General features: G+C 48.9%; 1 protein-coding gene across 3 annotated transcripts in view; it reads right to left on the reverse strand.

Annotated features, from left to right (window-relative positions):
- Positions 1–2,439: 2,439 nt before the first annotated feature.
- The window catches only part of SLC13A5 (solute carrier family 13 member 5), a 28,235-nt gene continuing 18,400 nt past the window's right edge, over positions 2,440–12,274 (reverse strand). Inside the window, exons 10-12 of one of the 3 annotated variants that reach the window (XM_033089844.1) lie at positions 10,992–11,153; positions 6,992–7,129; positions 2,440–5,822 (exon numbers count right to left, since the gene is read on the reverse strand). In XM_033089844.1, the coding sequence (XP_032945735.1) occupies positions 5,691–5,822; positions 6,992–7,129; positions 10,992–11,153 (432 nt within the window). In that variant the 3' untranslated portion in view covers positions 2,440–5,690. The remainder of the gene's footprint in view (positions 5,823–6,991; positions 7,130–10,991; positions 11,154–12,274) is intronic. The other 2 variants (XM_033089845.1, XM_033089846.1) reach the window with 2 other exon arrangements.

The raw sequence follows: 12,274 nt of genomic DNA on the forward strand, positions 1-12,274 counted from the left end.
AGAGATACACAAGTAGATTATAAATATGTGGGGAAATGTTCTTTGCAATTTAATGAAAATGAAAATCATGAGATAGCATTTTTCAACTATCAGATTAGCAAAGATTAAGAAATTTGATTATTCAGAGTTGCTAGGGGTGTGTGAGAGTAAGGTCTCATGCACAGCTCTTGAGACTACATATTGGCACTGCCTCTTTGAAAAGCAATTTGGCAATATCTGTCCCATATTTAAATACACATACCCCTGATCCAGCATGCCATTCCAAGAAAGTATTCTAGTCACATAGGTGCACAAAGATGTAAGTACAGGCGTGTTTATTACAGTATTAGCAAAAGACTGAAAACAACTTAAATGTCCATCAATAGGGAACTTGTTTATTATACTGTTTATACTTACAGTGAAATGCCATGCAGCTCTTAAAAAGTCTGAGGCTTACTCCTAGGCATACATTCAAGAAAAATGAAAACATATGTCCACAAAAAGAGAACTTTATACCAGCTTTATTCATAATAGCCCCAGACTGGAACAACCCAAATGTCTGTCAAAGGAGAATAAACGAATTGTGGCATATTCATACAATGGAACACTCCTTAGCAACAATAATAAAAGGAATGAACGGATACACACAACAGGAATGTATTTCAAAAGCATTTCGTTAAAGCCAAATAAATCAGACACAAAAGAGTATATACTGTAGGATTCCATTTATATAAAGTTTAACAGACCAAACTCATCCATGGTGACAGAAATCAGAACAGTGGCTGCCTAGAGAAGATACAGGTTACTTGAACGGGCAGGAGAACTTTCAGGGGGAAAGAGATGGAAGTGGGGTATTGCTGACACAGTGTAGACAGTTCTAAGTTACTGAATTGTACACTTAAAATCTATGCTATTCATTGAATTGAGTATTACCTCAATTTAAAAACAAAATTAACTATTGAACGAGAAAAACAAAAATAAAACAAAAACCCCACCCTAATCAAATTTAATATGCCCTGTCCTGAAATGGAATGATTTCCAAATAACTTTAGCAGGGGTGTGAAGGCTGGGGTGGGGGGTGAAAACAAGGACAGAAAATGTGTATAGTATGCTCCCATATGTAAGAAGAAGGACATGTATCTATCACATAAGATCGTATATGTGTAATATCTGGAAAGACACGTAAGGAACTGTTGACAGTATTTGTCTTTCTGGAAGGGGATGGAGGCCTTACGTCTTAAGTGGGAGGGACACGTCTCAATACTTTTTTTGTACTGTTGGAATTTCTTTTACTGTGTTCATATTTTTTTAATATAAAAAGTAGTTAAAATTTCTTGATTAGATAATAGGGTTCCCTGAGATTGAATTTTAGTATTTCTCTACCCTTGACCGCTGGAAGCAGGGACATAAATACTGCTCTCAAACTGCCAGCAGTGGGTGGCCTGCGTCTCCAAGGACAGAGTGGGTGTTTGGACAAGCAGATCAGGGAAGGGCCTGGAAGACGTTCCTAGGGCAGGGAAGTGAGAACCTGAGCCCGGGCTCAGGACACCACTGGAAAGAAACAGAATATCTGATTACAAGGATTCCAATCTGAAACGATAAGTTTTCTGTTAAGGAATGTAAAAACTGGTCCCATGGTGTGGAAAGTTTATCTTGATGGATTTCTTTTTTTTTTTTTTTAATGTGAAAGGAAGCTTCCCTGGTGGGTGGGGAGACAAAGCTTTTCAGAGACTGTGGGACGAGAGGGAGAGAGTCCCTGGAAAAAGGAGTTCTGATCTAAGAATAGGACTGCCAGGTATAGTTTTTAACCAAACAATCCAGCATTTGGTCTTTATTTCCACAAACAAGAGCATGCCATCAAGGTCCTCAACCAAGAATGGACTTATTTTGAGAATTGGACTTGTGCTACTGACATGATTCCCCACTTTTGCTCCCCAGAGCAAAAGCCTCACTATCCATTATTTCTGTTAGTGTTCAAGAGATGGTGGGGAGGAGCGAGGACTTCATGTGTCCCAGGAGACGCCTTGTTCACGGGTCCTACCAGAGAAGGAGGCCCAGGCCTTTCCCTAAGGAAGTTCCCAGCTCAGGGTCCCAGTTCTGGGGTCAGAGAGTAAGGAACCCTGGGCCTGACTTTCGGGATACATAGAATCCTTACGGAGTCCTAAGTCCCTGGCAAAACAGTTGAGAGAGCAGTCTTGGTCAAGATTACGTGTTCAGCTAACCTCAGGCCCAAATGTCTGCTCTAGATACTAAGAGAGGACTCAGGGGTCTTGGGTAGGACCTCTTTACAAAACGTAAGAGGCACAATACAGATGGGGAAAAGATCTGAGACCCAGATGGGAACGGGTATAGGCTGTGTAATAGACTCCAAGATGAGACAGCATGGAGAATGGGGGCGGGGGTGGGGGATGGAGGGGGCTGCATCTGGCCCAAACAGATGAAGGATCAGGTGGGGTAAGAGGATCCACGACTCTGGGGCCAGGCCCATAGAGATCCTCTGGTCCAGCCCCTTCCTAATGGAAACTGAGGGCCAGAAAGTGGACTGACTTGTTCAGTGTCAGATGTCAGGACTCAGACTTTAGCCTCCCAGTCCAGTGGGTCTCCGGGAAGAAGGAGAAGCGGAAGCAGAACTGAGCCCTTGACCAGACAACCATCCACTCTCTTCCTACCTAAAACCTATTTCTACTGAATTCCATGGAAACATAGCCACTCAAGTAGACTGGAGGAAGGGCAGCCCTCTGAAAGGGTCATAACACTAGACTGTGTTCATCACCTACCCGATAGCTCCCCTCTCTTTTTTCCTGCCAGAACCCAGATTTTGTACTGGGTGGAAATCTCTTCCTTTCAGGAAACACAGGCCAATTCCCCAAGCCCAAGAGATGGGTCCTAATTGGTCTCATGGTATTCCAACAGCATGCCAACTGCCCTTTGTTCATGATTGGCCTAAAGGTGGGGGTATGATCTAGTTCTGACCAATGAGACATAAAGGGAAGTCTGTCGGGGCTTCTGGGAAAGCTTTTGCTTTCCTAATAAAAGGGAAAGCTGAAGCAGGCGCCAGCAGGCCCGCACCCCACCCCACACTGCTTTCTTCCTGCCTTCCATGTAGATGTATCTGTAGTATGAGGGCCAAGCATGAGAGTAGAGAAAGGCAAGACACCCTCAGGATGGCAGAGTAGATGGTGGAGCCCAAGTTCTTGATGGCCTGAGAGAGAGGCTGGACCAAAGCCAGCAGCTGTCTACTTCCAGACTTCTTGTTAAGTAGACGTAAACTATCCTTATGGTTTAAACTACTGTTTGCTGGGTTTTCTCTTACTTGCAGCTAAAAGCAATCCTGACTGGCACTGGCCATAAATGTTAATGCAACTCCTGCCGACTTTAAGAGAAGCTGTATAGTAACAGCCTTTGCTCAGCTTCCTCAACTATGGCACCTGCTCCCCGGAAGCCCCCACCCAGCTTTCTCGTCAGCCCTCAACCCCATGGAGTCTGGTAGAGTCCTCTGCCCATTGCATCCTCCATCAGCCTGGCCAGACCCACGCATCTTTCAGTGCCCACCTTGGATGACCTTCACTGACCTTGCCCACTACCACCAGGTGTGCATCTAACTGACCACGCCGATCACTTCTTTATTTAGCAACCACACTTACAGTGTCCTGCTCTGGGTCAGTCCCAGCGCTGGCACCGGACCCAGCAGGCAGTGCAAATCCTTGGGGCGCCCTCAGATGGCTGTGGCACACACATCCACAGCTGCAGTGTGAAGAGCTGTGATTGCGGGGTGCGTCAGTGTTAGGTTGGTATGGGGAGCAGGTAGCCATTTCCGTACTTCTGTCTCCAACCAAACGCTTTGCTTCTTCAGGCACACATCAGCCCTGTGTGCTCCAACATCGTCGTGAGCCCATCTCAAAGGAGGCAGCAAAACGGGGCTCTTGTTTAACGATTTTCCCTGAGCAGGAAGGACCTTGGGGTGGACTTTCTCTTGGCCACTCACTTTTCCCTATGGGTCCTATAAGGCCAAGACCCTTAATGAGGAAGGATTAGTGGACATGCAGGCCAAAAATCTGGATTGCAACCCTACGTGCCACTCACATGATATGTGACTCTGGACACGTGACTTGGCCTCTAGCCTCAGTATTCTCGAAAGACAAAGGATAATAACACCTGCCTATCTCACGGGGCTGCTGCGAAGGTCAAATGAGATAAGTAGTGGATGCACCAGGTACAGAGAGGCTTGGCACACAGGAGGTGGCCAGTGAGTAAGTGTTCACTCATCTGCCTGCCTCCCACCCCAGAAAGCCGGAGACAGCACAGTGCACCTTTCCATGGGAGGTAAACGGGGCAGTCAAGAATCCTCCGACCCAGAGGGCCAGGTACACGCTCGGTCCTTGAGGGGATTCCCTTGGGTTCCCATACTTTCCGCTGCCCTGAACAATGTCATCCATGGACCTCATGTATCGGCTACTGCCTCTCTTCCGGAGCACCACAAAAAGAAAATGGAGTTGATGGGCAAAAGCGTAGGTGTGGCTGATGTCTCTCTCCTAGGGCTTCTGAGGGTTCCCACAGCCACTCTGGGGTCTTTGCTCCGGCAACTTCAGGTAGAGTCACTCATGGGCAGGGCCTGTCAGCTCAGGGACCACCAAGCACTGCTCCTTCTCAACAATGCTGTCACCACCCAGCATGGCTGCGAAAGCCCGTCAGCGAAGGGAAGGCTTTCCCTGGGGGAGCTTGAACTCTGGCAGGACAGAATAACTCCGAAGGGACCCTGCTCTTGGTGATTAACTGCTGTGTCCACTCTGGGCCTACAGGTAAGGGAGGACCTAGATACCCGAGACCCCAAAGGAGCCATCGCTGCCCATACGTGGAGTGTGATCCCAGCTGTGTGGGCTGGCAGGAAAAGCATCTTCCAGAAGAGCCTAACTGACCTGCCTGGGAGAAAAGAGGGTGCCAGAGGGCCCAAGCCAGGCGATCCCAGCGAATGTTGGCCCAGACAACACAGGGCTCTAGGAGTTGAAGGCGGTGCACTGGGAAGATGGGAAAGGGATCTAAACTGTCAGTGAAAACGGGGCGAGGTAAAGAGGGGAGCAGACTCGCCCACGGCGTGCTGTGGGTGATGTTGTCCGTAAGTAACCAACTCGCATTCCTCATCCTTTGGTGGTGGCGCCATACTCCTCGTGGTTCCAGGAGGCTCTGATTCCCACCCTTACTCCAGCAGTGGGAAGCTGCCCAGGACCAGATGTGCGGTCCCGGGGCTGGGTTGTCCCTTCCAAGTGACAGGAGTGATCCGAGGCAGCCCCAAATCGGCAACAAGAGGCATGGGCTCTGGAAGGTAGTTTTCTCACCTCTCAAGCTGGGATCTGATTCCCATTTAGATGACTCTGGAGCTAAGCAAGTGGATACCGGAGCCCAGTGTGGGGCCAGTCTGAGGCTGAGTGGGGCAGGAGCCTGCATCCTGGTCCTTCTGCAGCCTGCGTGTCCCAGAGATGATGGCAGGCCCCTGGGAAAGATGGATGCCAGCAGCCTCTTGGGAGGCTCCCTTCACTTCCGAACCTGCCCTCCAGCTGCCCAACCCCAGCTATGACCTGGGCCTGGGTCTCCGTGGGGTGTGGGCATCATTGTGTCACTTTGGGGTGTGAACCCCAAAGCTCTGCTATAAGGTGTGCCAGAAGGTTCGGGAATCCTCAGGAGGGCAGGGCTGTGTTGTGGTCTCGTGGCTCTTCCTAAGTCTCAATATGTGTCACATTTGCCCAGTCCGGGAAATGATCCAAATCAAATATGACCCGCCCCCACGTGTTGACTGCCAGAAATACACAGAAGACTCCAATTACGTTCATCATTAGTCCTGTTTTCACCTGGAAAAACAGAGGGCCAGAGTCAGCAAGCATCCTCGGCTAGCCGGGCTGTCAGAACCAAGGTGAATGAGACCCTGGGAATTAGTGTTCGCAGAGAAGGAGACAAAGTCTAGTTTGCTGGGCCTCCTGTCCCTGCGCCATGCTCTGTGCTCACCCCACCCCCAGACAAAGCAACTTCATGCCCAGTAAGTATCACCAGTGCTCAAAGCATCCCTGGGAAACAGGTAGATGATGGGTTCTCTGTTCCCACTCGAGCATTTGGAAAACGGGGCTTCCGGGAGGGGAGGCGATGTGAGGCAAACCTCCCCGCACCCGCCATTCGGGGAGTTACTGGGAGAGCCTGGGTCTGACTCTAGGTCCTGTGCTCACCCAGCACCTTTACCGCCCCACCAGCACCTACTGGCTTCCCAAGAACTTCCTCTGGCTCTTTCTGATGCCTCCTCATGCTCGTTAACCATTCCTGTTGGAATTGAGTTTGCAGTCCGGGATCCACCCTCTTTGTGAGAATGTTCCATGGAGTCCCAGAGATACCCAGCAGAGGCTCTGAGATAACTGACACCTGATAGGGACCTTCATTTCTGGCCTGCCCTGCTCATGCATTTGCTTCTCCCCTCCCAGAGCTGCAAATCTGCTCTCCTTCCCCTGTCAGACGCCACAAAGCAAAGCAGAACTGAAGAGGCATCTTCTGTTCCAAGGCATCCCAAGGCATCTTCTGTTCCCTGCTTCTATGTCTGCAGATGCCTCTGTCAATCTCTTCGGCTGTCATTAGCACCCCCACACACACCCCGACCCCACGCACATCTCAGCCTTGCCCCTCCTCACCATATCACGGGTTCTTGCTAGTTTGTGAAGTCCCTCTTGGCCATCTGGGACCCCCACCCTCACCCCTTCCAGGGGCTCAGTGAGAGCTCCCCTGCTGACTACTCGGGCACCTCCAGGTGGGAGATTCTGTAATCCACCTCTCAGCTTTGGGAGACAGAGCAGTATGAAATTTGAGATCATTTCAAAAAAACAAAGAAAAGCTGCATCTAAGTGCAAACAATGAGGATAGATTTGGATGTTCGGTGCTTTTCCCAAATCGTATGACATCACACGTCATTAATAAACGGGGCATCCCTCGTGGCAAAAGCATCAAAGCTGATAGGAGCAAATAAAAGCGGCTGCGTTACCATGTCAGAAACCTTGAGGTGTCCATAGGCAAACACGATGGCGTTAGGTGGGGTGGCCACGGGCAGCATGAAGGCAAAGGACGCACTCAGGGTACAGGGGAGCATGACGTACAGCGGATTGAGGCCAATGGAGCGTGACTGGGGGAAAACACAGCACTGCAGCGTCAGCGTCACAGATACGGAAAACAAAAGCTCCCAGGGACCATTATTCTGAAAAGCATTCCTCTAATGTACTGTGCACGTTCCCACCTCTGTGCCTTTGTCCTTCGGGGTCTTCTACCTTTTGCCATGTCTCTGGGTAATAATGCTGCTGGACCCCGGGGGCTGAGTTCAGAGCCATCTCTCCAAGGGGCCTTTCTAAACCCCCTAATTCATTCAACATATATTCCTTGGGCACCTACTATGTGCCACAGACCATGCTGGCCACTTAGACTGCAAGGAATCTTCCGGTGTTCCTGCAGCCCACGTGTGCACACATCTCTCCGTCCTGCCACAGACCGAGGGCCTAGAGGGTAGGGACCATGTATTCTCACCTACGGATGCTTCTATGTATGCACGTTTTTATGTACACATTTGCGATCATTTTAAACATGGAATTTGGGATCCATCTTTTTTACTCTACAGCTTAAAATTCAGCCACATGTAACGGCACCTAGCACAGAGTAGACAGACACTCATTAAATATTTGTTGAATGAATGATGTAATTCATACTGTCTGTCAAAATCAAAATTAATAATCTAGCATGCAGATTTACATGCACATGAGGGCAGACATATATGCAAAGATGTTCATGGCGACATTATAACAGCAAAACACACAGGAAACAGACTACATGGCCATCAACAGCAGAATGGATAAATAAAATACGTGTATGCAAACAATGGAATAGTTGGTAGGTGGAAAGAAGAACTGAGTAGGATTTGTGTGCTAACATGGAAAGATCTCCAAGATCTATAGTTAGATTTTTAAAAAATTTAAGAGGCAGAACAGGACCACAGACTAATATCATTTGTTTAAAAAGAGTGTGTGTGTGTGTGTTTAAAATACATCCAGAAAGATACCTAAGAAATTAATAACAGAAGTCTCTAGGGAGGATTCTAGAGGGTTAAGATCTATACTCTTTGGTATTAGACATTTCAAGCCACATGTATTACGTTTTCAACTTTAAAAAATGATACATGTTCCCATTTTATTAAAGGCTCTTCAAAACTGATTTTTTAATGGTTTGATAGTATAGAAATATTTTATACTAAATAATTCTTTAATGTCCATCTTTATAACACAGTTGGCCATTGGATAACACAGGTTTGACCTGTGTGGGTCCACTTATACCCAGACTTTTTTTCAATAAATATACAGTCAGCCCTACATATCCCCAGGTTTCCCACCTGCAGATTCAACCAACCATGGACTGAAAACACTTTTCCAGCCACAGTTGGGAATCTGTGGATGAAGAGAGCCAACTGTATGCATTGTTCTGTGCCATTTTGTATAAGGGACTTGAGCATCTGTGGATTTTGGTATCCAAGGGAGGTCCTGGAACCAATTCCCCAGGGACTGCGAGCCTGTAGTTAAGTTCTGGGGGAGTCAAAGCTATTCGGGGATTTTCAACAGTGCCAGGGGTCTGTGCCCCGAACCCCCGCGTTGTTCAAGTGTCAACTGTATATGCTTGTAGGCATCTCTGATGATTTCCCAAGACATATTTGCAGCCGTGAAATTGCTGAGTCATAGGATATGAGCAGGTTTTACAGTTCCTGTGGGTAAACAGGTCTCTTAAAAGGCTTGTATGGGGGCCGTCCCGGTGGCACAGGCGGTTAGAGCTCCATGCTCCTAACTCCAAAGGCTACCGGTTCGATTCCCACATGGGCCAGTGGGCTCTCAACCACAAGGTTGCCGGTTCAACTCCTCGACTCCCACAAGGGATGGTGGGCAGCGCCCCTTGCAACTAAGATTGAACCCGGCACCTTGAGCTGAGCTGCCGCTGAGCTCCCAGATGGCTCAGTTGGTTGGAGCACATCCTCTCAACTAAAAGGTTGCCGGTTCGACTACCACAAGGGATGGTGGGCTGTGTGCCCCCTGCAACTAGCAAGGGCAACTGGACCTGGAGCTGAGCTGCGCCCTCCACAACTAAGACTGAAAGGACAACAACTTGACTTGGAAAAAAGTGCTGGAAGTACACACTGTTCCCCAATAAAGTCCTGTACCCCTTCCCCAATTAAAAAAAAAATCTAAAAAAAGAAAAAAAAGGCTTGTAGGGTATCTGATGGGCACTTGTCTTATTAGGGAGACCACTTCCTGGACAGTGTAGATGCCTGACCACTGCACTGTACATCTGAAGCTGAATAACAATGAATGTCAACTATAATTTAATATACATATAGTCACAGGATGTGGAGTACAGCATAGGGAATAGAGTCAGTGGAATTGTAATAGATGTATACAATATGAGAGGCGTAGTAGATTTGGGGAAGGGAGTTTGCACCCAGTTACACTCCCTCTGGGAGTACTAAGCAGGAGCCTGTCTATTTCCTGGTTCCCCCATTTGTCCTGGCCTTAGGTATACATGGTGTATGCACGCCGTGTGGCTCTGTGACCCAGATGGGAGGGTCACTACCTTTTCTTTTCCCACAGGTGGGTGCTGAGGAGTGTGAGTGGGCTTGGAGATAACTGAGGAATCTTATTTGGGGCTTCTGGTTCTAGGAAAGCTTGTTTTCAAAGGGCCTGGCCACCCCCTTGAGTTAAGACCTCCATTTCTCTGGTTGGAGCCCTCAGGGCTCACTGCTGGGGCTAAAGGTGACGAAGCCAGGCCTTTGCTGGGGGTGGGAAAAGGACTCACCACACGCCCAGCATCAAAAGATGTTCCATGCTGTATCTGATTGGGCAGCTGCTTAGGGGAGAGGGAGAGGGGCCACCTTACTATTTCTAACACTTTTCCTCTTCTCTTGGGTTAGAAGGAGAAACCATTGGGTTTGTTTTGTAAACACATGGGTACCCGGGCAGCCAAATGGAAATTTACAAACGACAGCACTGTGTTCAGGCCTTAGTAAGTCTGTTTCCCAACTCCAGAGAGACAACCACAACCTCTCCCAGGCTCCTTTTGCAGTATCCAGAGGATTTTCATCGCCCTCATCTTACTCAACCCTCAGCACAAGTGTGGGAGCAAAGAACTTAAGTGACACATTCGAGGATCCCACAACTTGAACTCAGGTCTTCTGACTCCAAACCCAGGGCTCTTCCTGTACCACCTTGAGGTCAGAATCCCCATGTGATAAATAACAGAGGGAAATGCAAGAAAAGATCACAGCTGATTTTCCTATAAGCTCTGCTTTCTTCTCAGTCCCAACCCAAAACCATGCTTGCCCATAGAACAAAACTCCTTAGCCTGGCACTCAGCAGCCCCCCTCCACCACGACCCACCACCTCTCTGGGCTCAGCTCACACTCATTCCTGATCCCTGGGCTCACGGCCCAAGGCTTCTGGGAGTTTTCAGTCATGCTCCCCATTTCCTTTCCTTGGGCTCTCCATCTTCCCAGACATCCTCTCCCCACGACCATTCCCAAGCCCCACCTTCCCCAAGACCTCTTCCTGGTGGGTCCCAGCCGGTGGCGTCCCCATCTCTGCACACCAGTGCTACATATTCAGAGACCCTCTATCATTCCCCCATGGCATTAGTCCACTCCTCCTTGCTGCAAATCCTGTCTCCCCATCTAGAGAAATGGTCAGTTACATTTACAAATAAATTTTGAGCCCCTGATTCATGCTTAGTGCTTTGGCTAGCACAGAGAATACAAAGAAGAACAAGCAAAGCACTGAGGGCAGGCCCAGGGTCATCAAGAGCCCACACATCCTATCAGAGCCAGGGCGAGACCGAGGTCCCCAAAGCCTGGTCAGGCTCTGGTCCCTGATTTCACTGCCACTCTAGTGACCTACGACACAGTTGCGGGTGAACAGCTTCCTATGAAATGGGCACTAACAGTTGCCCCCAGCAGTGTTACTTACCATGGAGGCAAAGATGGGCAGGAACAGGGTGGTGGTGGCCACGTTGCTTGTGCATTCAGTGAACACAGCAACAAGCAAGGACAAGATCAAGGTGATAGCCGCTGGGGGCACCGCGTGCAAGGGCTCCATCTGCTTCCCCATCCATTCGGACAGCCCCGAGACCTGGGAAGCACCAGGAGGGCAATCACAGGGCAGCTAGGTTACAGTTCCTCCAGGCCCAGAAGGGACACTCCTCTTTCTCCAGGGAGCTCAGCCCATCCCCACTTCCGATTCTCTGCATATTTGCCATAGGTGATCTCATCTATGCCTGCAATTTCAATCTCCATCCTCACTCTACTGTCTCCAAATCTGTATTTCAAGCCCAGCTGGTGTACTATCCAGATTTAAACATCCATATTCCTTCTAGAAATTTCCATCCAGATGTCCTGTGAGCATGTCAGATTCAGCATACCCCCAACCTGCACTCATCCTCTCTAGCCCGATTCTACTGCTCTCCTTGGGCTCCCCAGCTTAGGGAATGGACACATCATCTACTTGCTATCCAACCTAGAAAACTGGGAGTCATCCTGGGGGTCTCTGCCCCCCTCATCGCTTCCATCCAATCAGTCACCCCAAACATCTCATGTCCATTGTCTCCTCTCAGTCTCCCACCGTTCTAGAAGCTCTGGAGAGTGATTTGAGCCAGGAATTGGGAATATGGATTTGGTGCTTTGGGCTGAGAAGAGATTGTCCAGGAAGAGAATGAAAAGTAAACAGAGAAGAGACCAAGGACAGAGCCTTGGGGAACACACATATTTAAGGGAGAACAGAGGAAAAGTCAGCAAAGGAGGCTGAACAGGAACAGTCAGAGTTAAAAGGAAACTAGGAGAGAATGGTGTCTTGGGAGCCAAAGGAGAAGGGAGTTTCAAGGAGAGAATGGCTCCTGGAGTCCAGTGTTCTGAGATGGAGTGAGATGCAGGCGGTAGAGCATCTGTTGAGTCTCCCTCAACTACTGGCCTGCCCACGCCTCCACTCCGGACATCAGAGTGATGTTTCCCAAGTGCAGGTCCGACCAAGTCACGCTCGGGCCTCAACTCTTCCGTGTCTGCCCAGCGCCTTAAGAATAAAGTCCATACTCCCGCTCTTGAATCCCAGACCCTCTGTGAAGTTGCTTCTGTTAGCCTCACCTGCCTCATCTTGTCCTTCGGCTCTACACCACACACTTATTCCTTTACTCATGTGTCACGTCTTCCTGAAATGCTCTTCTATATATGTCCCCCTCTCTGGACTGTGAAGTCCTCGAG

This window comes from Rhinolophus ferrumequinum, chromosome 21, assembly GCF_004115265.2.
Source record: "Rhinolophus ferrumequinum isolate MPI-CBG mRhiFer1 chromosome 21, mRhiFer1_v1.p, whole genome shotgun sequence".
Lineage (NCBI taxonomy): Eukaryota > Metazoa > Chordata > Mammalia > Chiroptera > Rhinolophidae > Rhinolophus > Rhinolophus ferrumequinum.